At 42.6% G+C, this 22,454-nt stretch overlaps 6 protein-coding genes across 9 annotated transcripts; 3 read left to right on the top strand and 3 right to left on the bottom strand.

Moving 5' to 3' along the window:
- Nucleotides 1–117: 117 nt before the first annotated feature.
- Nucleotides 118–2,513, bottom strand: LOC6902394 (uncharacterized). Its single transcript, XM_002133293.3, has 2 exons — nt 1,836–2,513; nt 118–1,772 (listed from the first exon to the last, which is right to left on the bottom strand). Exons 1-2 carry the CDS (start codon nt 2,453–2,455, stop codon nt 212–214), a joined length of 2,181 nt encoding a protein of 726 aa, XP_002133329.3. The 5' UTR covers nt 2,456–2,513; the 3' UTR covers nt 118–211.
- Nucleotides 2,514–2,962: 449 nt separating this feature from the next.
- Nucleotides 2,963–5,267, bottom strand: LOC6902393 (uncharacterized). Its single transcript, XM_002133292.3, has 2 exons — nt 4,727–5,267; nt 2,963–4,664 (listed from the first exon to the last, which is right to left on the bottom strand). The coding sequence occupies exons 1-2, from the start codon at nt 5,236–5,238 to the stop codon at nt 3,005–3,007; spliced, it is 2,172 nt and encodes a 723-aa protein (XP_002133328.3). The 5' UTR covers nt 5,239–5,267; the 3' UTR covers nt 2,963–3,004.
- LOC4816168 (uncharacterized) lies at nt 4,785–8,527 on the bottom strand. Its single transcript, XM_033381143.1, has 4 exons — nt 7,217–8,527; nt 6,854–7,154; nt 4,962–6,791; nt 4,785–4,883 (listed from the first exon to the last, which is right to left on the bottom strand). The coding sequence occupies exons 1-3, from the start codon at nt 7,699–7,701 to the stop codon at nt 5,535–5,537; spliced, it is 2,043 nt and encodes a 680-aa protein (XP_033237034.1). The 5' UTR covers nt 7,702–8,527; the 3' UTR covers nt 4,785–4,883; nt 4,962–5,534.
- A 143-nt stretch (nt 8,528–8,670) lies between these two features.
- LOC26532737 (uncharacterized) lies at nt 8,671–11,120 on the top strand. Of its 2 annotated transcripts, none has more exons than XM_015181478.2 (2): nt 8,671–10,872; nt 10,938–11,120. In XM_015181478.2, exon 1 carries the CDS (start codon nt 8,798–8,800, stop codon nt 10,823–10,825), a length of 2,028 nt encoding a protein of 675 aa, XP_015036964.2. In that variant the 5' UTR covers nt 8,671–8,797; the 3' UTR covers nt 10,826–10,872; nt 10,938–11,120. The 2 variants fall into 2 exon arrangements, with proteins under 2 accessions (XP_015036964.2, XP_033237035.1); XM_033381144.1 differs by having other exon boundaries at nt 10,922–11,120.
- On the top strand, nt 10,958–13,353 carry LOC4816175 (uncharacterized). Its single transcript, XM_001355790.4, has 2 exons — nt 10,958–11,499; nt 11,564–13,353. The coding sequence occupies exons 1-2, from the start codon at nt 10,991–10,993 to the stop codon at nt 13,287–13,289; spliced, it is 2,235 nt and encodes a 744-aa protein (XP_001355826.4). The 5' UTR covers nt 10,958–10,990; the 3' UTR covers nt 13,290–13,353.
- A 652-nt stretch (nt 13,354–14,005) lies between these two features.
- On the top strand, nt 14,006–20,177 carry LOC4816174 (uncharacterized). 3 transcript variants are annotated; one of them, XM_015181477.2, is made up of 2 exons: nt 14,006–14,182; nt 18,137–20,177. In XM_015181477.2, the coding sequence occupies exons 1-2, from the start codon at nt 14,083–14,085 to the stop codon at nt 19,582–19,584; spliced, it is 1,548 nt and encodes a 515-aa protein (XP_015036963.2). In that variant the 5' UTR covers nt 14,006–14,082; the 3' UTR covers nt 19,585–20,177. The 3 variants fall into 3 exon arrangements, with proteins under 3 accessions (XP_015036963.2, XP_015036962.2, XP_001355825.3); XM_015181476.2 differs by lacking the exon at nt 14,006–14,182 and adding an exon at nt 15,291–16,025; XM_001355789.4 differs by lacking the exon at nt 14,006–14,182 and adding an exon at nt 17,913–18,045.
- Nucleotides 20,178–22,454: the final 2,277 nt, after the last annotated feature.

The following is a 22,454-nucleotide window of genomic DNA, read 5'->3' as shown; positions in this document are numbered from 1 at the left end:
AAAGTTCCAGTCAGTGCGGAAGAGAGATGCCAGGCCAAGCCTACTACTGTATTCTCGAGTAAAAACTTTTAACGTTTCGAGCTTCTTTAAAATTTTGAAAACAAAACAAAAACTATCTATACAGCAGATATGTAATTAAGGTAATTGGTCATAAATCGTTAATTAATCATTATCATTACTTTATTCGATGTGATGTCATTGGTCTTTTCTTCTACTGATTTGTCCAATCTGGATCAAAGGTTCCTCTGCAGAAGCAGAACTTTTTGGCAATTTTATCCTCGATGCAGAGCGAATCGTTGTGATATCTGTTCAAGCGACTGACATCGTCTATATTGAAGTCAGACAATCGCTTCCGATTGTTGTCGTAGCGCACAGTGGCCTCAAAGCGACCAGAAGGCGGGTTGGTGTGAAAGCGCAGACGATATATGCTAATAGTACCGTATAAGGACTCCTGACCATTATCCTCGTTTAGCACCTTCCGCTCCGCATAGTCCAGATCCTCAAGACACAGGCGATCGCATTTTTGGTTATATTGATTCAAAACCAACCAACGATTGATGTAGAACAGCGTCAGTTTGACTATGTTGTATGCGTCTCCGTTAAGCTTAATGGCCATGAATTCGTTGCAGGTACACCAGTGATCTCCGATGCAGGCATCCTTGCAGCTGCGTTCCCGTGGCAATGTGTGCAGAAGAGATTGACTGGTGGGGCAATTTGTCAGCGGAGGAAGTTGATCAGAGGTCGATGCATTCAGCTGCAGAATGTGCCGCAGCGTATTGTGGAGATCGTAGGGAGACGAGAGGCGGTTGCGGTTCAAATACAGCGACTGGGCAAACCTATTATATGTTTTGCGGAACCAGGGGGGCAAATAGATGTGCAGCATGGGCAAACGTTCCTCCAGAAACCCATCTGACAATTCGACGAGTTCACCAAACCGCTCGCCGTGATCGCTGAGCAATATCACGATGGATTTCTCAAAGACCTGACGCGTTTCGAGTAGCTCTAGGTAGTCCATGAATATGCCATCCAAACTGGAAGCTCCGTGATGATAGTCGTGGGTAAAAGTACAGCTCCAGAAGAAACCGAAGGCTGGTTGCTCTAACTCCTCGATAAATCGTTGCGCGAACTGCATGCAGAAGTCGTACAAATACGAGACGGTTATTCGTCGACCCAAACAATAGTCGTAGCCAAATCTCCTATAGGTGCGCATCGAGTGAGTTAAGCCCATCAGAAGAGGGCGCAGATAAAAGTCAGTTGGCTCATGGCGAAAGCCAGAATCGTGCACCGAGAAGACGGAATCCTCAACTATATCTTCGCCATATGCCGTCGAGTAGCCTGCTTTCTTGTAATCCCTCCATATCCATGGACACGAATCCTGCTCTTCAGCGTAAGAAAATGAACAGATTTTCTTCAGTTCCTCTGGCGTGCCACCAGCCAAAACAGTGCAGAGATTTGGATACGTGTTGTCCGCTACTTTGTTGTAGCCCTCCAGCTCGAACCAGCCCAACTTTCGCACAAATTCGGCCGTCCGTGGCATGGTGCGCCTAAAGTTCATCCGCGACATGGTGTCCAGGCCCAGCATAATGACGCTGGGCTGTATATCCACTGGATGCGACCCAGTCCGGGATGTCTGATTGACCACCTGCACGAGGGGAAAGGCATCCTTCTGAATGATTCTCGACGGGTTCTTTTCATCATGGCACTCGGTTATAATTCCATTCATATTCTTGTCGAGAGGCATATCCGGTGTGATGTCGACAGGTTGCTGAAGACTGCGTAAAGAGGTTCATTAAATAAAAATTCTATCAATCATTCCATGAATTTTACGGACTTACATACTATAGAACTTTCCGGTAACATTTCGACCGTGGGTCACCTCTTGATAGCTGCATTTTAGGTCACTGACGTCCGGCGCGAGGCCGATAAGTACCTGGGAATTCACATGTATCTTGTACTTTTGTAGATTTCGATCGAAGCTCAGCGTAATCAGATCCGACTCATTCGTGCAGGTCTTCAGTTTAGCTGGAGTGAAGACAGAGAGGGCTTCGCTGGAGAAGGGATCTGCATAGGGCATCTTGCACTTTCGGCTATATACAAAGTAACGGCTTGCCGGCTTGGCTGTCATCTTTGGATTTCGGTTTTTCAGGAAGTCGACATCAATAGCGGTGGTGGTATCGTATCCTCGAGACGTGTCGACGAACGTTCGGTCCTTCTCCGCCTTCAGCATGTGGTACTGCCGATCCTTCAAGTGCTCCTGTTTGGCCAGCTGATACAATCGCTCCGACCGAGATAGGGAGGGCCTCTCAATGGCGTCAGGAACCGGTCCACCGGCATCATCATCGCGATTAGAATGATTGGCCCATATAAAAATCAATAGTAGGCTAAAGAATATAATTGTGCACCTCTTTGGTTTGAAAAAGGATCTACGTCTGTGCCACATTTTTTCCCGTTCCATGTGAAATTAAAGTGAGTTTTCTACAGCTGATGGTTGAGTGCAGGGCTGCTATGATTTTGGAAATATTTGGAGGCTAGTTTTCGTCAATTGTACAACAAAAAAAAAATGTCATGACCAGTTGTTGTTGCCTTTAATCAACCTTACCGTCGATTACTGTTTTATTTCGGAATCAAAACCAAAAACTTAAGCTGTAGAGGTTGACAAATTTCGGAACAGACTATATTTTCAGTTTACAAGTCTTAAGCTAGTTAACAGAAACTTAAAAAAACATTTCAACAGCGAAGGAAATCAGAACGTTTTAGATACATACATATGTATCACAAAATGTATGGTATATATTGCTATAGTAGTATTTACTGACATTCGCAGAATCCACATTGGTAGCAAAAAGCGATTCGATTCAAAATACTACGCCACAAATTATTTAAAAGCAATCAAATAGATTAAATCCATTATTTACAGCATGCCAATGTATTACGAACAAAAATTCGGGACCACTTCGAAAAATCCTGGGTAAGGCTTGGAAACTACTCCAGTTTATTGAGATATTTATACATTAAGTTTAAGATTAACGTTCGAAGGAACATCATTCGATTCATCATATTCGTCGTCTTGCTCCTTCAGCCAGCCATATCTGACTCTCCTTATTTTTGTATGTTCGTCATCGGAATATGTCTTTTTGAGGCAAACACATAGTTTCTTGGCCAGTATATCCTCTGCACAATAAGATTCGTTGCGGTAGGAGTTCAATCGACTTATCTCATCCAAGTCAAGAGATACGTGCTCCGCGTTGAATTTACTACGGACAAGAGATCGAAATTTCCCATTATTCGGTGAGGTCGTGAATTCCAATTTATATATCTCCATGCCATTGGGCGGGGCAATTTCGACACCAACGTCATCAAAGTGCAGCTGGCGGCTTGCTTTTAGCAATTTGCGAAGGTACAATGTCTCACAGTCCGCATCCAGATTCAGTTTCGCCAAGAACTGGTTCATTCGATAGACAATCACTTGGGCCAATTGCAAAGCCAAGCCAGTGGTGGCCACGGGGACATAGGTTTCGCAGGCGCACCAATGAATGGGAATATTGGCATCGGAGCAACCTCTGTTTTTGGGCACCACTCGAAGGAGGGATCGGCACTTAATACAAGAATAGGAACTTATAAAGTCAATTCCAGGACGAATCTGCTCCAAAATGTGTCTGATGCCCAGATGCAGATCATAGCTGGAGGTAAGACGATTCCTGTTCAGACGAAGGGCACGCGCTACCTGCGGATAGCGGCGACGGTACCAGGGCGGCAGATAGATGTGCAGCATAGGCAGACGCTCCTCGAGGAAGCCAGTAGGATGATTCGCCAAATACCCATACCTTGCGCCGTGGTCGCTGAACAAAATGACAATGGCCCTGTCGAATAATCCATACTCCTTGAACTCCTCCAAGTACTTGACATAGATCGCGTCCAGATTTGCGCCCCCGCTGTGATCGTCGTGGGTGAAACTACTCGTCCAGAAAAAACCGAACAGTGGCTTCGGTGTCTCATGGACAAAGCGCTGGATTAGCTGCTTGGCATAGTCAAACACATAGCTGAAGCTGTGCCTCCGGCCCAGGCAGTATTTACAGCCAATCCACTCCACCGATTTGAGGACATGCTCGAGTATCGTCACGAAGGGACGCAGATAGAAGTCGACCGGCTTCCGTACAAAGCCCGACTTCAAATAGTTGAATGTGGATATGGAGGACAGATCCTCCGCATACGCAGTGAGGTAGCCGGCATTGTGAAAGTGGTCCCACAAATACGTAATGTAGTTAAAGCAACCCGCAGTCTTCAGGTTACAACCCTTTGACCAGTTCTTGGCGCTGCGACCCGTCAGCACGGCCAGCAGATTGGGCAAAGTGTTGTCTGCCACTTTGTTATAGCCCTCCATCTCATACCAGCCACTATGACGGACGAATTTCGAGGTGAGCGGCATCGTTCGGTGGAAGTTCATTCGGGACATGGTGTCGATGCCAAAGAGAAAGACACTGGGATAGTTTGTGCCGCGCCAGGCATCGCTCGTCTCGTTACGATCCACCGGATGCTGGACAAAGGAAAAAGCATCGGCCTGCAGCACACGAGAGTTGTTGTCGAGATCATTGCACTGCACAACCAATCCCAAAAAATGGTGCGGAACAATAAAGTCGTTTTCGATGAGTTCAGCACGACGGGCACTATAAAAGAGATCATTCAGGGTAAAACAATTCCACTTACTACTGGTGTACAAAGTACTCACACGGCATATGAATCGTTGGTGCCAGCCATAGTCTCAAAATAAAAACAAGCATAATTCGAAATGTTGGAAAAACGTGTCTTCATCACTTCTTTATTCAAGTGCAATATGTAGTGCTTCGTTTTGCGGTGATAGAGAACGCTAAAAAGGTCCGGATCCTCTGTGCAGGTTTTATAAGGATAAGGGACCGACATGTTCAAGAAATCTTCCGATAGTGGATCGACATAGGGTATCTTACACTTGGGACTAAACACAAAGAAATTTTCCGCAACACTTATTGGTGTTTTCTCTATCGTTTGGATGTTGATTTTTTGTGGATCCAAAACGGTTGCTGGTTGCACATTTTTTATCACTGATTTGTTGTGTAAAGTAATTGGCTCCAGATTTGGTTTCCTTGATAGTTTGCTTTGTGGCGAGTCTGGTTTGAGCTCTCCATTATGATTTACAAATATAAAGACCACCATCAAGATGATGACACAAAGCACGACTTTGCGTTTCAAATTGAATCCAAACATAATTTGGTTTGTACTTGTATTAATTTGTGTATTTATCTGTACAATTGCAGGATCAATCGAAGCACACTTTTTTCTGAGCAATGTTACTACAATCAAATCCGAGAGTTTGAAGAAACCTGTCAGATAGAAAACTCTTTCCAAACGGCGTTATGCGGCTGCACCCATCGGTCGTTTCGCGCTTCAAGCCTGGAAGGCGCGCGTAATAATGTTCTCCAACGTTTTAACAACATTTATATCTTCTTTTATATTCTATCTAAGTTGCTAATAACATTTAATATTAGTCGAGATTATTAAGTCTATGGTTTGAGGTCGCTAAAGCATATACAATATAATTTAGCTATTTTATCTTCAATGCAGGTCGAATCTTCCTTATAGGAATTCGTACGACTGATTGTCTCCACATTCACCTCGGCCGTTTCGGTGACATTGTTGAAGACAACCGTTGCCTCGAAGTCGGCGCTGTTCTGTTGCACCTTGAACTTTGTGCGGTAGACGGCCTCCTTCAGTTCGGGCAGCTCATCGTGCCAGCTGATGTCCAGCCCCGTTTTTATGTTCGTGTTGTGGACATAGCTAAGTGACAGATTGCTGCACAGGTGGGTGAGATTCTTTTCCACGAAATACTCATTCATGCGGGGGATCACACTCTCGGCTATGCGATCAGTCCAACCCAGATGGGAGATGGTTCGATATGGCTCACACGTACACCAATGCTCATCGATGGCCGCTTGGGCACAAGTCCGGTCCTCGGGCACTGGGTAAAACAGCGACTGGCAGGTGGGGCAGTCATAGGATTTGGGCAATTCAGGCATACCGGGTATGCCACCACCAATCTCAATGACATGCTTTAGCGTATTGTGTAGGTCAAAGTTCGAACTCAATCGATTCTGATTGATCTCCAGGGCACGAGCGTAGCTCGGGTACTCTTCACGAAACCAAGGAGGCAGGTAAATGAACATCATTGGCAAACGCGACTCCAGGAAACCCGAGTTTAGGTCTCTCAACTTGCCGAACCTTGTTCCATGATCGGCAAAGAATATCATTATAGTATGATCGAAGGCCCCGTCCATTCTATAGTTGGTCAGATCGGTAAGTACCTTGTTCTGCATGGCTGAGGGCATAAAGGGATCGTCATGACTGTAGTGATTGGTCCAGAACATGCCCCAAATGGGTCGCTCCTTGACATATCGCTGCATGAACTGACGGCAATAATCGTAGATATAACGATTTGCCAAGCGGCGCCCCATGCAGTACCTCATGAACTGACCGGGCAGGCGTTTAACCTCTGTCTCTTCCTCCAGTGCCCGCAGAAAGGGTCGAAAGTAGTAATCAGTAGGTTTTTCGGTGAATCCGGGCTTCAAATAGTTGAACGTATTCGATCCACTCTCATCCTCAGCGTAGGCCGTCAAGTAGCTGGCGTTCTTGAAGTAGTGCCATATCATTGACATCTCCTCGAAGCAGCCGGATTGGTCCGTGTCGCAGACCTGGGACTTTGCCGTATCCGGTGAATAGCCACTGAGAATTGCAAACAGATTGGGAAACGAATTGTCGGCCACCTGAAAGAGAGAGCTCGGGTGTCAGCACAGACTGCGAATAAAGGGTGATAGGCCATTCTAACCTTATTGTATCCCTGCATCTCATACCATCCTGTGCCCTTCAGGAACTTGTATACCTTTGGCATCGTGCGCCGTAGATTTATGCGTGACAACGAATCAATGCCGTACATTATAACGCTAGGCTTTCGGGGCACTGACGCCCTCTTCTTGGGTGTGGGCTCGTCTGGCTGATACTGTATGAATATGAGAGCATCCCGCTGCAGCACTTTGTGGGGCTCTTCCGCCGTCTGGCACTCCAGCAGCATCCCCTCCACATGTTTGGGCACCACATAGCCGTCAGTGAAGTATTTATCTGCCTTGAGTCTGCACGGATGGAAAAGAGACTGTAATTTGCTTCATAAAAATCGGATCCCATCTTGTATTACTTGTCGTAGGTGTCTACGTGCTGGCCGTAGCTGATTTCCTCATAGAAACAGTTGTACTCCGCATCCGTAAAGTTGAGCAGCTCCTGAGCGACCTGTTGATTGATATGCAACACATATCGCTGCCGCTGGGAGTCGTATGCGGATGTGACAAGGTCACTTTCATTCGAGCAGACCACAAAGGTCTGAGGCTTGTATATTTTCATGACTTCGTCGTTGAACGGGTTTACAAAGGGTATATGACACTGGGCCGTTTTCACAAAGTATTTTTGTGGTGTGAGAGTAACATTAACGATTCGCGATAGAAGGGAAACTGTATTCGCATTTTGTGCATTCGGTAATTCATTTGGAAAACGATTTGAAAACACGAAGATCAGCAAAAGTAGGCAGAACCCGAAGAACCATTTGTATAGGGGGTGTGCGGCACGAAAGCGCGAATCCATGTTGTGCCATCGACCACAAAGAAAACTCAACTGAAGTCTTCCCATTGTCCCCAAAAAAAACGAAGACACTCTGTAACATATACCCGAATACCCAATTTTAATGGTTTTCGCTCTGTTATCACATATTGGGAAGCAATGCCATGACCTGCGCTGAATGCGTAGGTATTCAGTAATTTCCTAACCTGTTGAGTGCACGTTCAAGTGGCGTTCGACCATTTTATCTGCCACTTTTCATAATTGTAACATTTGAAGCAATTACTGGTAAAAGCAGAGAACTTAAGAGGCATGAAGCTAGCTTTCGGTAGCTCTGAGCAAAAGGTACTTTGCAGATTGTTTTTTGGGCAGTACTCAGAGAAATAAAACTTGACCAAAGAATTTTACAACATTTTCAGTGGCCTTAAAGATTCCAAGAATGTGTGGCACTGATCCATCAGATATTTTAATGATTATGAGCAATAAACAGCAAAGACACCTTTTCATGGCGTTCTACGTAAACCGCACCATTTCCAATACTACACTTGACTAATATTACAGTCTGTTGATGCGTTTTTCTTATGTTTTCCTTAGTACTTTAAGCGAAGAAAATCAATTGTACGCTCAGAAGCGCCCATTATGACTTGGAGATATCTCGACTGATTACAAGGAAAACGGATGGAAAGAGAATATTATGAGTAATAATTTTGACGCTTGGCATCAGATGAAACAAAGTTACAGGTGCGGGAATTCACTTCGTATTCAAGAAACTTTTCCGTAACAAGAGGGAAACAAAGGGGAATGAGGGGCTCCCTCACAGAGGTCTTTACAATCACCAGAGTTTAATAACGCCGGTCTATGTGGTTGCTATCCACATAAAAGATAAGAGGTTCTGTTCTTAGAAAAAAAGTTTAATTTTCAAGATATGAAGTCCAACTAATTTGTATTCAATGTCATTCATTATCTTCTTACAAAACAATGAATAGTATCGTTACAGAATACTTGAATACATTTGTATTCATTTATTTGTTTTTATTGTCATTCGATTTTCAACATAACTTTTCAGTTTTTTTAAAACCAAACAAAAATAAATAATTTACCATAAAATCGCTTTCGACACAAACAATCGTAGATGTTTTGAATGTAATGGATCATTACAACAGTAAAAATGACACGTTGGACACTTCTAATACTAATTTTGGATCTACCATTAATCTTCGCGGTGGATAAAATAAAAGCACCGCGAAAGGAGTCCCCTCCACAGAAAGAAAATGGAAACAACTACTACATCGAAACATCAGAGTGTCGTATTCTGAATACCCAACAAATGTCAAAAAATGCCACGAATAGTAGAAAGGATGACGATTATGAGAAATGCTCCCAAGATGATGATTTGATCACCACAGACTTCCATGACGAACACCAGCGATATGTGATGCTTATAAACGATCTTGTTTCGCAACTGATCGTTGAGTACAATTGCAGTTATCGTGAGATTGGAAGGCGAAAAAATATCGGACTGAAAAAAGTGCCCTTTCAGAATGGTTATGTGGTGCCCCATAATGTGGAGAGCATGACAGTTACCTGCAGCAATAGCCTGGGGGAAGTGCTCCAAACAAGGACCTTGGCCTTGGTGCAGCCCCGCCGTGGGCGCCAACCGCCAATATCTAAGTGCCGAAAGCCCAATGTAATCATGATGGGTATTGGTAGCATTTCCCGAACCATTTTTCGCCAAAACTTTCCAGAAGTTAGCAAGCGTCTTCAAATGGAGGGCTGGTACGAGATGCAAGGATACGGCAGAGTGGACAAGGGCCTCATGCCCAATTTAATGGCCATTCTCTCCGGCTACATTCCTCAAACTTGGCAGAACATAGGTTGCCATTCGAAGAAACAAGGCTGCTTGGAGACGCTGCCCTTGATCTGGAATCACTTCAAGCAGAGGGGTTATCTGACGGCCTACGCCGAGGACGTGAGCTATCAAAATGTCTTTAACTTTGAAAAGTCCAGCCTCGACTACTATGCCAAGGGAATCGACACTAAAGTTCCCACTGACTGTATTGGCAGAATGATGAACATTCGATATGTCTATGAATTCTTCCAGCAATTTCTGGAACGACATATGACCACGGAATCTCAGCAGCCTCTTTTTGGACTCTTTCGGACCAACAGCTCGAGCTACGACATGTTTGCGGATGGTACAATTTTGGAACCATTTATTATGGAATATTTTCTGAGCTTCATTGAGCTGGGACTCTTTAAGGAATCGATTGTGATCATCTTCAGCGATGAGGGCCAAGGCTCAAGCCATGAGGAGACCCTGCCTATGCTGTTTATCTGGCTGCCTCCTTGGTTCCGTGCCGAGCATCCGGAAGCGGTGCAGGCCTTGCAAATCAATAGCCAACGACTTACCTCTCCATACGACTTGCATCTGACTCTCCAGTACATTCTGGAGCTGGGCGAAAAATGGCCACACGCTGTGGAGGAGCTGGAGGACTGTCCGAAATGCCAGACACTTCTGGCGCCGATAAATGAGAGCCGCGCCTGCCCGGATGCGGGAATAAGTGATGAAACATGCCCCTGCGCCATCTACAAGTCACTTGCCACCAGGCACACAGAGCATCTGCCGTTGGGTACGCTTCTTGTGCGCAGTATAAACGACTACTTGCACCACAGAAACCTTCAAGAGTTCTGCTGCAATTTCACCCTCAAGTCCGTTTCAGCCGTATCGATGCGTGTTGAGGAGCGTCAGTCATCATCGTACATCAACACCTATCGAGTGACATTCAGCGTCAACCGACAGCTCTACGACAGGACCAATCCTAATCATCCAGAGTTCTCCGGAAGTATACGCTATAACCACAAGCTGAAAACTATGGACTATCTGAACGTGGGATCCATTCGAAGATTGGATCCCTATCGAAACGATTCCAATTGCATGAAAAAACTGTCAGGAAAGAAGTTTTGTGTGTGCAAGAGCCGAATGGAGAAACTCATTGAAAAATTAAATACCCAGAAGGAAAAGCATAGCGTAATGAAAAAGGCAAAAAAGGAAATTCTTATACCTAAAAAAGAAATGAGATTGCCAAACCCGAAGTACCAAAAAAGAAAAAAAGCAAGCAACGTCGACACCAGGCGGAAAAAAACGTTGGAAAAGACAACAAATAATCGAAAGGAAGCCTCGATAAAGAAAAATTGATAATCGGTAAATTTGATAAATCAGTGTCAACTCAGGAGATACCCGTTGTAAAACACCGACAATATTCAATTTAAAAAGTTTTAGACCTTGTTAAAGCTTTCGTACTTTCCAGAAACTCATGTCTAATGGATTTTGCACCAAAACATTACAATTATCAGGATAAAAATGTGTAATGTTTCCGGCAGTCGTCAGTTGATGAGTTCATCTATGATGAATGTGTGGAGTTTTCGGTGCTTTGTGATACTCTGTTTACTCTTGATCACCATTTGCCTTATTGATGGAGCGAAAAAAAAGAATAATAAGTATACGACACCAAATAAATATAAAAGAGTTTTCACAATTGCTGTACCCCGGAAGTCCCGGGCAAGTAGGAAACCCATGAAAGCAAAGATTCAAAGGCGAAGTGTTACAACCAGAAAAAATACCACCGACACACCATATGTTGAATCAATCAAGGATCAACTGCTTAGGAAGAAGCCCATTCAGGATGTTCATGATATTGTGAGGTCCAGCTACGATCATCTGCGCCACCTGCATATCCTTTATGTCAGCCAATCTGCGGTCAATCTCACATTGCGTACGTTAGAGAGAAAGCCTAAGGATATGACGTATACATGTGGGTATCGCAGGATCACCACAAATCCAATGGGACTCTACATCAATGGTAGCATCAAGTAAGGAATCCCATGAATAATAGCCAAACAACTGCAGCTCATTCGACAAACATTCTTTTGTCAGTCGCGCGGTGGAGACTCCTTTCCATGATACTTATATTGTCCCTGAAGATGTGATGGGCTTGATTGCCATCTGCAAAGACAGTCGGGGGGATGTGCTACAGGTTCAGCCCTTCACCTTTGTCCAGTCAATACATCAGTCATCCAATCAGCAGCCAAAGAGTCATCGTCGTCCCAGTGTCATAATGTTCGGCTTCAATGGTATGACGCCGAACGACTTTCGATCCACACTAGACGATATGCCAGGACTGAAAAGCAACAGAGAGGGCTGGTTCGAGATGCAGAACTACAAGAGAATGGGCGAGAATAGCTATATTAATCTGATGGCCCTAATATCGGGTTACAGTCCCAGTGCGGTGCACAATCTTCAATCGGCCAGCGACATGGACGCGATGCCATTCATTTGGAAGCAATACAAGGAAAAGGGCTACCTAACGGCCTATGCAGAGGATCTCACGCTCATCCGAAAGTTCGCCTTTGAGTTCGGGAAGCAGCCCGTCGACTACTATCTGCGACCATTCATGCGGGGCATAGCCGACAGTTTGCATCTACGCAATCGATCCACAGAGTATCATGGGCTGGGCAGGCGGCTGTATGTGGACTATGTCTATGACTACTGTCAGCAATTGCTGGAGCGTTACCTCAACCACACACAACCCTTTTTCGGTCTCTTCTGGACGAGCAATTTCGTCACGGAACAGAATCGGCCAAAAAGGGAGCCCACGTTGATGGACTATATAAAACGCTTCGAACAGTTGGGGCTCTTCAGTGAAGCGATTGTAATATTCTTCAGTGATCATGTCTGTCATCCCATGCTGTTCGTGTGGCTACCATCGTGGGTTCGTCTGCAATACCCAGACATATCCGTGGCTCTGGCGATCAATACACAGCGGATGACCTCACCCCATGATTTGTACCTCACGTTGCAGGACATTCTGAACTTAGGAACGAAGGTGGCAGCACATCTGTTGCAACCAGAGGGTTGCCCCACCTGCTTAACGCTCTTTAAAGAAATTCCCACGAATCGCACCTGCCATGAGGCGGGTCGCAGCGAGAACTACTGCGACTGTGCCTCTTCCATGGAACTGCTGCAGGAGGAGACCGAGATGTTGCCCCTCGGCTGGCTCCTGGTCGACAGCCTCAACAACTACCTGCGCTCTCGCAACCTAATTAATCGCTGTGAAGCGTTTTCTTTGCAGAAAGTTGAGTCCATTCATCAGCATAGTTCTTCCCTCAAGTCGAGTACTATCAAGTATCGAGTGCGCTTCACTACGCAGCCTAAAGCCGCGAGATTTCTGGCCACCGTTCTGTATAATCACGACACCAACCAATTGGTGAACGTCAGTGTTCCCACCTTTGGGCGACTGCTTCGATATACGCATCAATCGAAATGTGTGAAAGATGGGAATGACAAAAAGTTCTGTGTGTGTAAGTCACTCCCCAAAAAGAAAAAAAAGCGCAGGATACTACGAAGAAGGAAGAACAAACCGGGCGCGAAAAAACAGAAATTGTTGAAATCTATGGACAGCTTAATGAAGAAGGTGGAGAAAATAGAGAAGCTCAACGCCTTGAGCCTCCAACAAATCAAAGTGGAAATGCGAAAATTAAAAGAAGGAATCTTAACATCCACAACAGCTCCCGAATGGATCACCTATCTGGAACCCAGCACCACGCCAATGTCCGACGTAATCGAAACCCATGTCAACTTTCCGCTTACTCTTAACTTCTGATGCAAAACTTTCCTTCACGTAACTTTTTGCTTCTTTAACCAATAAAAGTAATGATCCCAGATAAGATAGAATGTCTAGGCATATAAATTTTACATTTATTTAAAGTCTCCAACAGATAGAATCTTATCGGTTTGTTTGCAAATGAATCTGACAGATTTCGTTCATGATATCTAATGGGTATTCATGGCACACAAAAACCGACTCTAAGAAAATATTCAACACAAAGGAGAAGTATTCTATTATTTTTATTGGTATACAATGCATTTTCTGCTGAATTTCCTCAGTAATTTCCGCTAAAAAGTATCAGAAACAAGCCCTACGGCACGCAGATATCAAGTTTCCAATCAATAGAGTGGGGGTTCCTTAGCACGTGCTGCTATCGCTGTTGTGAAGCATGGACAGATGCCATACCCATACCCCGTCCATAAGTATTCCTGCTACAGCTATTGAATGACTGACAGTCCCAATTAAGTCCTTATCAATTTAATGATTGTGTCAGCAACGATGTAGAGTATGTTCGGCTTTATAACACTGTTTACTAGTTTATAATGATAATAGACAGCGCAGCAACCAGCCCGACTATCAGTATTAGCTCTGAAGAGACACACGACAACGGGACGTCTCTGTGTCTGACTGTTTGGATTAAGCGTCATCGCTATCCCATCCCAGTTGTTGGGGGCTTTCAAATGATTCGGATTATATTTTTCCCGTCAGTTCATTGCGATAATTCACGAGCTGCGGTCGTTGCCTTTTCTACCAGTCCTTTCATCCTTCAAAAAACGGTTCCCATAAAATGGCTAATAAAAAGATGTTCAATCGGACGACCTCCATCAGCCCGGGTCAATTGCATTATTATCACACGGATTTCTACTACTCAATGGCGGATTTGAACAGTAAGTTTAAGGGTTAAGATAACTCCTCATTTGTTATCCCATGACATGACATGACCCATTGGTCTCTGTCGGAATTATTCTGCCAGAATCAGAATGATTCTGTTTTTATTCAAACATTTCTTATTTTATCAGACAGAATTTTCTTGTTGTCTTTATTTTGTTGGTCTTCAAATATTGTATATGTTATCACCTCTGCATACGTTTTATATCATTTTCACCATTCTTGGGATTAACTCTATTTGTATCTCATATATTATGGGATGTTCTGGCTTAAGTTGAGGGAATTGTGGCATTAAAAATATTTGCATATTTCAATCTCAAGATTTGATGATAAATTTATTTCCATAAATTTTTCCAAAATATATGTTTAAGAAAATTATGTGTCAATGTACAATATTTGTTTTATAACAATTTTAATGTTTTAAGACTTTCTATTGAGTTCAAAGCCTTTCATGGGAAAATTTAATAAATCAGTTCTAATAATAACAATTCTAAATTTCAAAAAGTATAGAGCTAACCGCCCTTTTACAAACGATTTTCCACCCCTGGGAGAACATCACATCGCCACCAACTTCCCGTCAAAACAAAAAATTGTTTCCCTCACATTAAAGAGCGCAGATATTTTAGAGAGCCCAGCCAAAGAGCGTAAGTGAGAGCGAAAACACACATCTCTCTCTTTGGCTCTTATTATTAAACGAGGGGGAACGTTGTGAGTTGCTGCTGCGACCGCAACTGTACATTTATAGCCGATACTTAAGTATGGCTACATTAAACGACAGTGCGTGCGAGAGAAACAGAAAATCAGTTTAAGCGTGTCGTCGGGCGCTGCGTAGCCACTGCAAATTGATTTGTTCCTTTTGGCTATAAAAATGATCCGATCTGATCCAGATTCAGCAATGTTGTTGCTCTAGCTCTTATAGTCCTTGAGCACTAGGCGCTGATAGGGACTGACAGACGGACGGACAAACAGGGCTCAATCGACTCGGCTATTGATGCTGATCAAGAATATACATATATACTTTATGGGGTCGGAAGATTCCTTCTGGAGGTTATGTTATGGTCCATGTTCACCACAAGCCTAATATACCTCTACACTCATTTAGAGTATCGGGTATAAAAATTTCCATTGCAACAGCTCATGAGTCTCATTCGAGAAATTGCTTTGAAAGTGAAGTGTTTTGTTTTTTATGCTTCCTCTCGTCGGGTGAAAATTTCGTAATAATTATTTTGTTGTAATAATTCACTTGTATAAACGATTAGCAATGTGAAAATTGTGAAACAAGAAAGTTAGAAACAATAGAAAATAGTTTAAAACAATTGTGGTGCCAAAACAGAGCTAAAAACCAAGCGTTAAATATACAAGAAAATGGGAGAGTGCATTTTTCCCAGATAAGCGAGAGAGATTGAGAGAGAGAGAGATTAAAAGACAGACAGAGAGAGAGAGAGAGAGAGACGTTGAAATCGAGAGAGCATCTCAAACATTTGTTGATTAAAATGTGTGTCAATATAGAATAACAAATCGGATATCGGAGAATCGAACTGATAATAATGGCAGAGCCGTTGCACGTGTGATTGTAGAGCCTTCTCCAATGCCGCCCCCTTCACACACCCATGCATTTATCTAATTTTGGATATCTTTATGCGAGGAAAATCCCGAAAAATAGACCAGAATAGAAAGTGCAAACCAAAGGCAATGCCTATCGCAGTGACAACAACGGCCGCATAAACAAAGAAAAGGAAAAATAACGAGAATTGCATGCGAAATTCTCTATAAAATTCACACCTGTCACAACGCCAAACTTCACAAAGCGCAAATCGGAACGATAGGGAAAAGCAAAAGCATGTAAGTGGAAAATTACAATAAAAAGAAAATGTATCTTCAAAACGCCGAGGCTGCAAATACCCTTAAAAAACAGATGCGATTGAAGAAGGTTTTCCATCTATTGTGTCCTGACCAGAAAAAGTATGTGCTTCTCTGTTCCAATCATCTTCAAAAGACATAAAATAGAATTTATATAGGGTATTAATAAAGAAGAAAATGTTTCCTTTTCTGCCTCGCAAACATCTGTGGAAAATAGTAATACCCTTCATAAAGGGCACACACACTCAGATATGTGTGAACATCTGTCATTTGTATACCGATTCACATGCCAAGAAAAAAAGAGTTGCAAGAATCGAATTTCTTTATACAAAAGTTGAATTGTTTGATCATTTATTGCTGGCTGCCGTATTTCTTAGCCTAAGCATAAAAACCTTCAAATATGTAGGGGGCCTTGTTTTTAAAACTATACGAAAAACCGGATGGGCTGGGGGAAAATAAAATGCCATGGCTATGCCGAATAAAAACCTGTCGTGACTGGTTTTCTTTTCCGTGGGTTTCTTTTCTGTTGCTAGGAAAATGCCAAAAACCAAACAGAAAAATGAAAAACAGATGTAAGAAATATATGACACCTGGACTATGACTTTATTTGAGGCCGTAAGAGGATAAACCTGAAGTCAAAGGAACATAAAGTAGAGCATATGTTTAGTGGATATAAAAGTGAAAGTTAAAGGTGTTTTTTGTTTTGATTTGAGCAGCAATCAACATCAACGGCCATCAATCACTATCAAGGCGGACAAAGTATTATTCATTCTCGAAAGTAGGACAAAGAGTCTATACATGGAAGTTCTTATCACGCATAAGTTGCCGCTTACTAAAGTTCCCGTAAAGAGTTCTTATCTTTTTCCTATGTTTAATACAACTTCAAAATCTATATTTAAGAATTCTAGACTCTTTGAATATCTAAAAGGAAAGATTCCTTGAATTTGATATTCCAAAATTTAAGATGATTTTTAGTCCGAATTCACATGTATCTTTGATGACCAGGTTTATAACATTAGCCAACACCTGATCTGAGTTCCCGAAAAACACTCGACAAAAACGTGACATGCTGAAAATTACTCGTGTATGCCATAAATAAAATGTGCAATATATGAAGCTGATTCCCGTATGAACAGAAACCCCGTCTCGTTTCGTTGACGCTTGATAAGAGCAGGCCAATATAAACAGCATTTTTCATGAGGGAAAACATGGCTTATCAACCATTGGCATCAATAGGCAGACCGGTAATTAGCAGAGGCCCTCCCTCGATAAGGCCATCAAAAGGGGGCACGGGGGAAAATAGTGCGTAACCAAGTAAGATTAGGAGATTGTGGAGGTAGACGCTGTGATGTAACCAAAATACAACTAGGGGAGAGGTTCCATAAAAATTAGAGATCCAATACGAATATGTATGCCCCAAGAAATCTTAGACATTCGAATTTGTGCAAATCCTCTTATTTCCCCAACAAAACTATTGTCACCCCCAACTTTTACCCATTCCGTTCCTGTGCCTAAATCTTAATCTTTGCTAAAAACTTAACAAAGATAAACAAATGTACTAAACAAAGTTAAGTTCAAGAGAGGAAGAAGAGAGCCGATAGCCAGTGGCAGTGATCAGAGCGAGAGTCATAGATCGCTAACCATCGATCAAACAGAGTCTGTCACTTGCCGCTGGCCATCGATCTGAGTGTCTGATCGAATCTTGTGAATAGCTTGGTTATATATTTGAACTATATCAATATTCGTTGTGTTGTGGATTGTTGATACAATCTCTGACACCCAGACACACGGCTCTCTCACAAATACACAGATAAAAGTCATGGAGGGGGCGGGCAATTCTAGTCCCAGTCCGAGTCGTCAGTCTAATTTGATAATCTCACAATCAAGACAGTGTTCCACAGACTTTTCTACCGATTAGACGTGTTCTCAGTGGATTTTTCCTAGTTGAGAGAAAGCTGGAACAAAGACAAGATGCAGCCCTTGACAGAATATCGCTTTGAAGGTGGTTTCCAAGAAAAGAATATTAACCATGTCACTTATCACTCACTAGTATGTAAATAGTTATTTTTATCTTTTGTTTTTTATTCTTCCAGAGACCCGCAAAATGCACGGCGTGAAGCGGGTTCTCATCTTCTGCCTGCTGATTGTGATACTGCCGGCCACGCTGATCATTATGCCTTTGCACCTGCGCAAATCAGTGTTCGCCGATGTCGTTTATCCCATGGCTGAGTCGGATATCATTGAAATCCGTGCGGGAATATCGTCGATCTTCTGCTCGAAACACACCCTCAAGATGACCTCCAATTTCAATGCGTTTCAGCTGCGTAACAAACCGGAGATTTCCACAAATCGCAAACACATTCGTCTGAAGAAATCGATGACCCTGCCTGACGATACCCTGGAATATTGGGGATTCTTTCTGCTCAAAGGCGCCAATGTGAGGGTCAAGTTCTGCTCCCGTTTTGATGGATCGCGTATCCTCATTGTCAAGGGTCAGCGGCAGCTAAATCTCTGCGGTCTGACGGACCACAACAAGAACAAACTGGGCGCCAACTATGCCAAGGGTCACGAGCAAGTGAAGGTCTTCTTTGAGGACAAGATGGAGATGGAGGGCCCATCGCCAGCTGCCGATGGCGGGGTGCTTGAGCATGAGAATCACGGAGGCGAAGACTTGAGTGAGGAACCATCAGCGCAGCAGCAGCCCTTGGATCTACCCACTGGCCTGACCCTCTCCGGATCCACTGCTACCTCCACGAAACCCATAAGGAAGAAGCTCAAGAAGGGAACACTTCATTTTCAACAGATGCCCATCACGCATCATCCTGGCCATGCTTCGACTGGTACACACCACAATCCCGATCACAGTGCGAGTGGTACACCAGATCGACCCGAGGCGGAACACAATTTAGGCGGTAGAGTGGTTGCCCCTGCGCTGCAGAAGCGGCAGCGAAAGCGAGAGCTTTACGAGCGGCTCTACAACCGCACAAAGCGAGAGAATGTCTACGACAGGAAGTACAGTCACGGCGGAAATGCCGTCAACTTTACAGAAACGGATGAGTCCAACTCGGTGTCGAGTTTTGAGAATGGCCTGTTCCTGTGCTTCAACGGGGCCATACTCCTGAGTGATTTCTTCAAGCCAAACGAGAACTGCACAAGTCCACACTTCATGGAGAGTGCCCCCAACAACAGCGCTCAGGCGGTACAGAATGTTATCGAAGATGGGTACTACTATTATATATTCTATAGCGACAATGACGAGGTGCGAAACGATATACACGTCATATTCGATATATATAAGCCGACCTTCCAGTACTCGAACCTGAGTGAGTCGCAGAGTTGCTTGAACACAACGGAATGCAGCTTCAACATCAGTTTCCTGTCGGACGAGATCGTGGTCGTGGAGGTGCCCACCAGGGATGGCATCGAGCATGAGGAGGACGACATCACCTATCTGGTCTCCACGTGCCATCCACGGAGCGAGATCTATGCCCTGTTCCCCATCACGGTGATGATTCTCATACTCTGCTGCTCATTCCTGTAGGCGACCGCAACAACGCTCCTTGTGACTCCACTTGTGATATTTATATATTGAGGTAACTGAGTGATATACGATGATGTGAGTTTGATATGTATATGCCGGCCCGAAACTAGAGCTTTTCACATAGCCATAGAATCCAAAATTGATTTACGGAATGAACAGTCTGAACAACATAAATGTATGCAACTTAACAAATCACTGAATACGATCTATCGACGTATATTAAGAGAACATTTAGTCAAAGACACAAGCATTTAGGAGTGTAATATTACCAGATGGTATAGCATATAGGGAAAAACTGTACATACAAAAAGATATTATATTACTACTAGCATTACTTATGTTATTACAACTACATCATCAGTTCTCATCTTAAGAAAGGATATTTTAAAGTTTGTCTGAATCGAAAGTTGAGTATTTTGTACTTAATCTAACTAAACCATATTTTTCATAATTCATAATTTTTGTTATTTTTAAAGATTAAATTGTATCATTTACCTTCTGTAATTTCACTTGAAATGTATTAAGAATAATAAAGAGAAATAAAACTAATAAAATCCCATACGGTTTCCACAAAAAAATATGCAATAAAATAAGTAAGTTGTCTATATTTCGTATGGAAAAATTATCTCCCTGTCATTATCATTATAGAATTACTGTTTCGTTTGGGGGAGTGGCCTAACACACTCGTTGGGGCATGATTTTCCACTCTAATTTGAGGGCAGAAATACCACTTTGTTGGCTTTAGTTATTTTAGATTAATTCACACACAAGTCAGCTGTCGAGTGAGTATTATTAATGCAAATATTTACTAGAAATGTGTTTGCAGTTGAAATGCTCATAATAAATGAATGGAAATCAACAACATTGTCATCAGAAATGGATTAATTCCCTTAGTTCATTCTCGTTTCTGTGTAGTAGGTGGTGGTCTAGGTGGTGTACATAAAGTGCCTTAGCGCATATGATTCAAGCATAGTTGCACTAAGTTACGGCCCTAATAAATGGTTTAAGAGCAGTGCAAATAACTAAGTGGAACAGATATCTGAAGTTTTATTTGAATTGTAACGTATTTCGATCACTGAGTGTATTATGACAGAAGCAGAATGCTATGGAACTCTACATATTCATGTGAATAGTTCATGTAAAATCCCTGCGATCATTAGCGCCAATGAGCCATTTCGTATGTAGATGATCATGTAGAAGTTGAGACTTACCGTTGTCCCCATGAGATGTTTGCTTTTTATTCATTTTCCTTTTTATCAAATATGACCGCGACAATGTCCTTTTCCAACTCAACAATGTCTTTTACATTCCATAGTCGCTTACGTTTTCTTACGTTTTATGTTGCTGGCAACATTCATTTTGTATGGGCCAGACTCATGTGCCGTGAAATCGAGCAGCATTGTCCTTTTAATAACTTTTATGTAATGTATTTTGACTTTTTCAAGTTAATGTTACCCGCAACACTGAGTATGCAATGAGCTATGGTCTTTTTATGAAGACGGAAACAGCTTAAAAACAGAGACTAAACTTTTTTTGCCTGGGATGACAAACATTTCTCAATTCTACAATATCCTTTCCTAGGGTATGCATTGTTGCTTGCATGTTGACGCAACATGTTGCTGCAGCATTATGTTTTGCTGAAATTTTTCAAACATTTTTTGTCCGAAAAAATGTTGACGCGGATTGAGCAACATTTTGCATACCCTGGGGAAAATTAATTCTAGAATTAAGAAAATGTTTGTTATCTATGCACAAATAAAGGCCAAAAATGGTCAGTATCTGTTGAAAAGGTATTTCAACGAGATTTTAAAGGTTGTGGCCTTCTTACTGAAACCAAATATGGGTATAGGTATATACATACAAATATGTATATCGATATATTTACAAGACCCTAATCATATGCATTAATACATATGTCTAAAACATAACAATCTAAGATAATTTCTTTATTAATTAATTCAACTTACCTTGATATGGGGTAGAGCGGGTAGAGCACTACGAAGTTGCCTTGCCCATTTCGACAATGATAGCGCCCTCCATGAAATCTGAACCTTGAACAAAATATGCCTTTGATATATGACTGACATTTGCACTTTTCTTACTGCTATTCTTTTACTTCTTGGTTATGCAAGCTACATTTTAATAATATTCTCACCATTTTTAGCAGGATCCTGGGTATGAAGAGAGGACTGCGGCGACGGACGGAGGTGGATAAATAACAATAACCCGGTTGCTTTTAATAATATCCGTGTTGAGGTGGCGCCTGCTAGAGATACCAGCAGGCGGCGGTTAATAAAACCCATTTAGGTCTGGCGGCAGGTAGCGCGGATCCATTATTCCCGTAAATTACACTTAAATTGACGATCGCTTTCATAAATCACTACGATTGACGCTTGAATAAGAGAATGCGAGTGTCAGAGATTTGAGAGCTGCGCCGTTTTGGATTTAGTAACTTAACAGTGACTGTGTATTTGTTTCAATTAGATATGCTGTTAAATACCCTATAGAACTTATTGAACACAATCGAACACAATCGAACACGATCGAACACATATCTTAATTGAAATGGCGAATAGTTCCTTATCATAATTGTTACGCAGTAGTGACAGAGAGTACAGGTGTAATATCTTATCTTATTGGCGATCGATAGCAAGCATTCACTAGAAATAGATCACTTGGCAATTTCCACAGAAAACTAAGGGTAATATATTTGCCTACTAAATATTTCCAAAAATCATCGTACAAGATTTCCGTCCCTTAACCTAGGCAATGTTTCTCCAAAAACCTGGTGACAGCACTCTCTTTCTCTCTCTCTTTCTGTGCTCTTTGTTAAACAAGCGGGGAAGGAAATAAATATTTCCATGGAATTT

This window comes from Drosophila pseudoobscura, chromosome 4 (genome assembly GCF_009870125.1).
Source record: "Drosophila pseudoobscura strain MV-25-SWS-2005 chromosome 4, UCI_Dpse_MV25, whole genome shotgun sequence".
In the NCBI taxonomy this organism is placed as follows: domain Eukaryota; kingdom Metazoa; phylum Arthropoda; class Insecta; order Diptera; family Drosophilidae; genus Drosophila; species Drosophila pseudoobscura.
This window is presented reverse-complemented; position numbering and strand designations above follow the sequence as displayed.

Coding starts and splice junctions, on each gene's coding strand:
- LOC6902394 (XM_002133293.3), bottom strand. CDS start 2,455: ATGGAACGGGAAAAAATGTGGCACAGACGTAGATCCTTTTTCAAACCA. Junction 1,773..1,835: donor ACCGGAAAGTTCTATAGTAT/GTAAGTCCGTAA, acceptor CTCTTTACGCAG/TCTTCAGCAACCTGTCGACA.
- LOC6902393 (XM_002133292.3), bottom strand. CDS start 5,238: ATGTTTGGATTCAATTTGAAACGCAAAGTCGTGCTTTGTGTCATCATC. Junction 4,665..4,726: donor ACCAACGATTCATATGCCGT/GTGAGTACTTTG, acceptor TCTCTTTTATAG/TGCCCGTCGTGCTGAACTCA.
- LOC4816168 (XM_033381143.1), bottom strand. CDS start 7,701: ATGGGAAGACTTCAGTTGAGTTTTCTTTGTGGTCGATGGCACAACATG. Junction 7,155..7,216: donor CACGTAGACACCTACGACAA/GTAATACAAGAT, acceptor CCATCCGTGCAG/ACTCAAGGCAGATAAATACT. Junction 6,792..6,853: donor AGATGCAGGGATACAATAAG/GTTAGAATGGCC, acceptor TCTCTCTTTCAG/GTGGCCGACAATTCGTTTCC.
- LOC26532737 (XM_015181478.2), top strand. CDS start 8,798: ATGACACGTTGGACACTTCTAATACTAATTTTGGATCTACCATTAATC.
- LOC4816175 (XM_001355790.4), top strand. CDS start 10,991: ATGTGTAATGTTTCCGGCAGTCGTCAGTTGATGAGTTCATCTATGATG. Junction 11,500..11,563: donor TACATCAATGGTAGCATCAA/GTAAGGAATCCC, acceptor TTCTTTTGTCAG/TCGCGCGGTGGAGACTCCTT.
- LOC4816174 (XM_015181477.2), top strand. CDS start 14,083: ATGGCTAATAAAAAGATGTTCAATCGGACGACCTCCATCAGCCCGGGT. Junction 14,183..18,136: donor CTCAATGGCGGATTTGAACA/GTAAGTTTAAGG, acceptor TTATTCTTCCAG/AGACCCGCAAAATGCACGGC.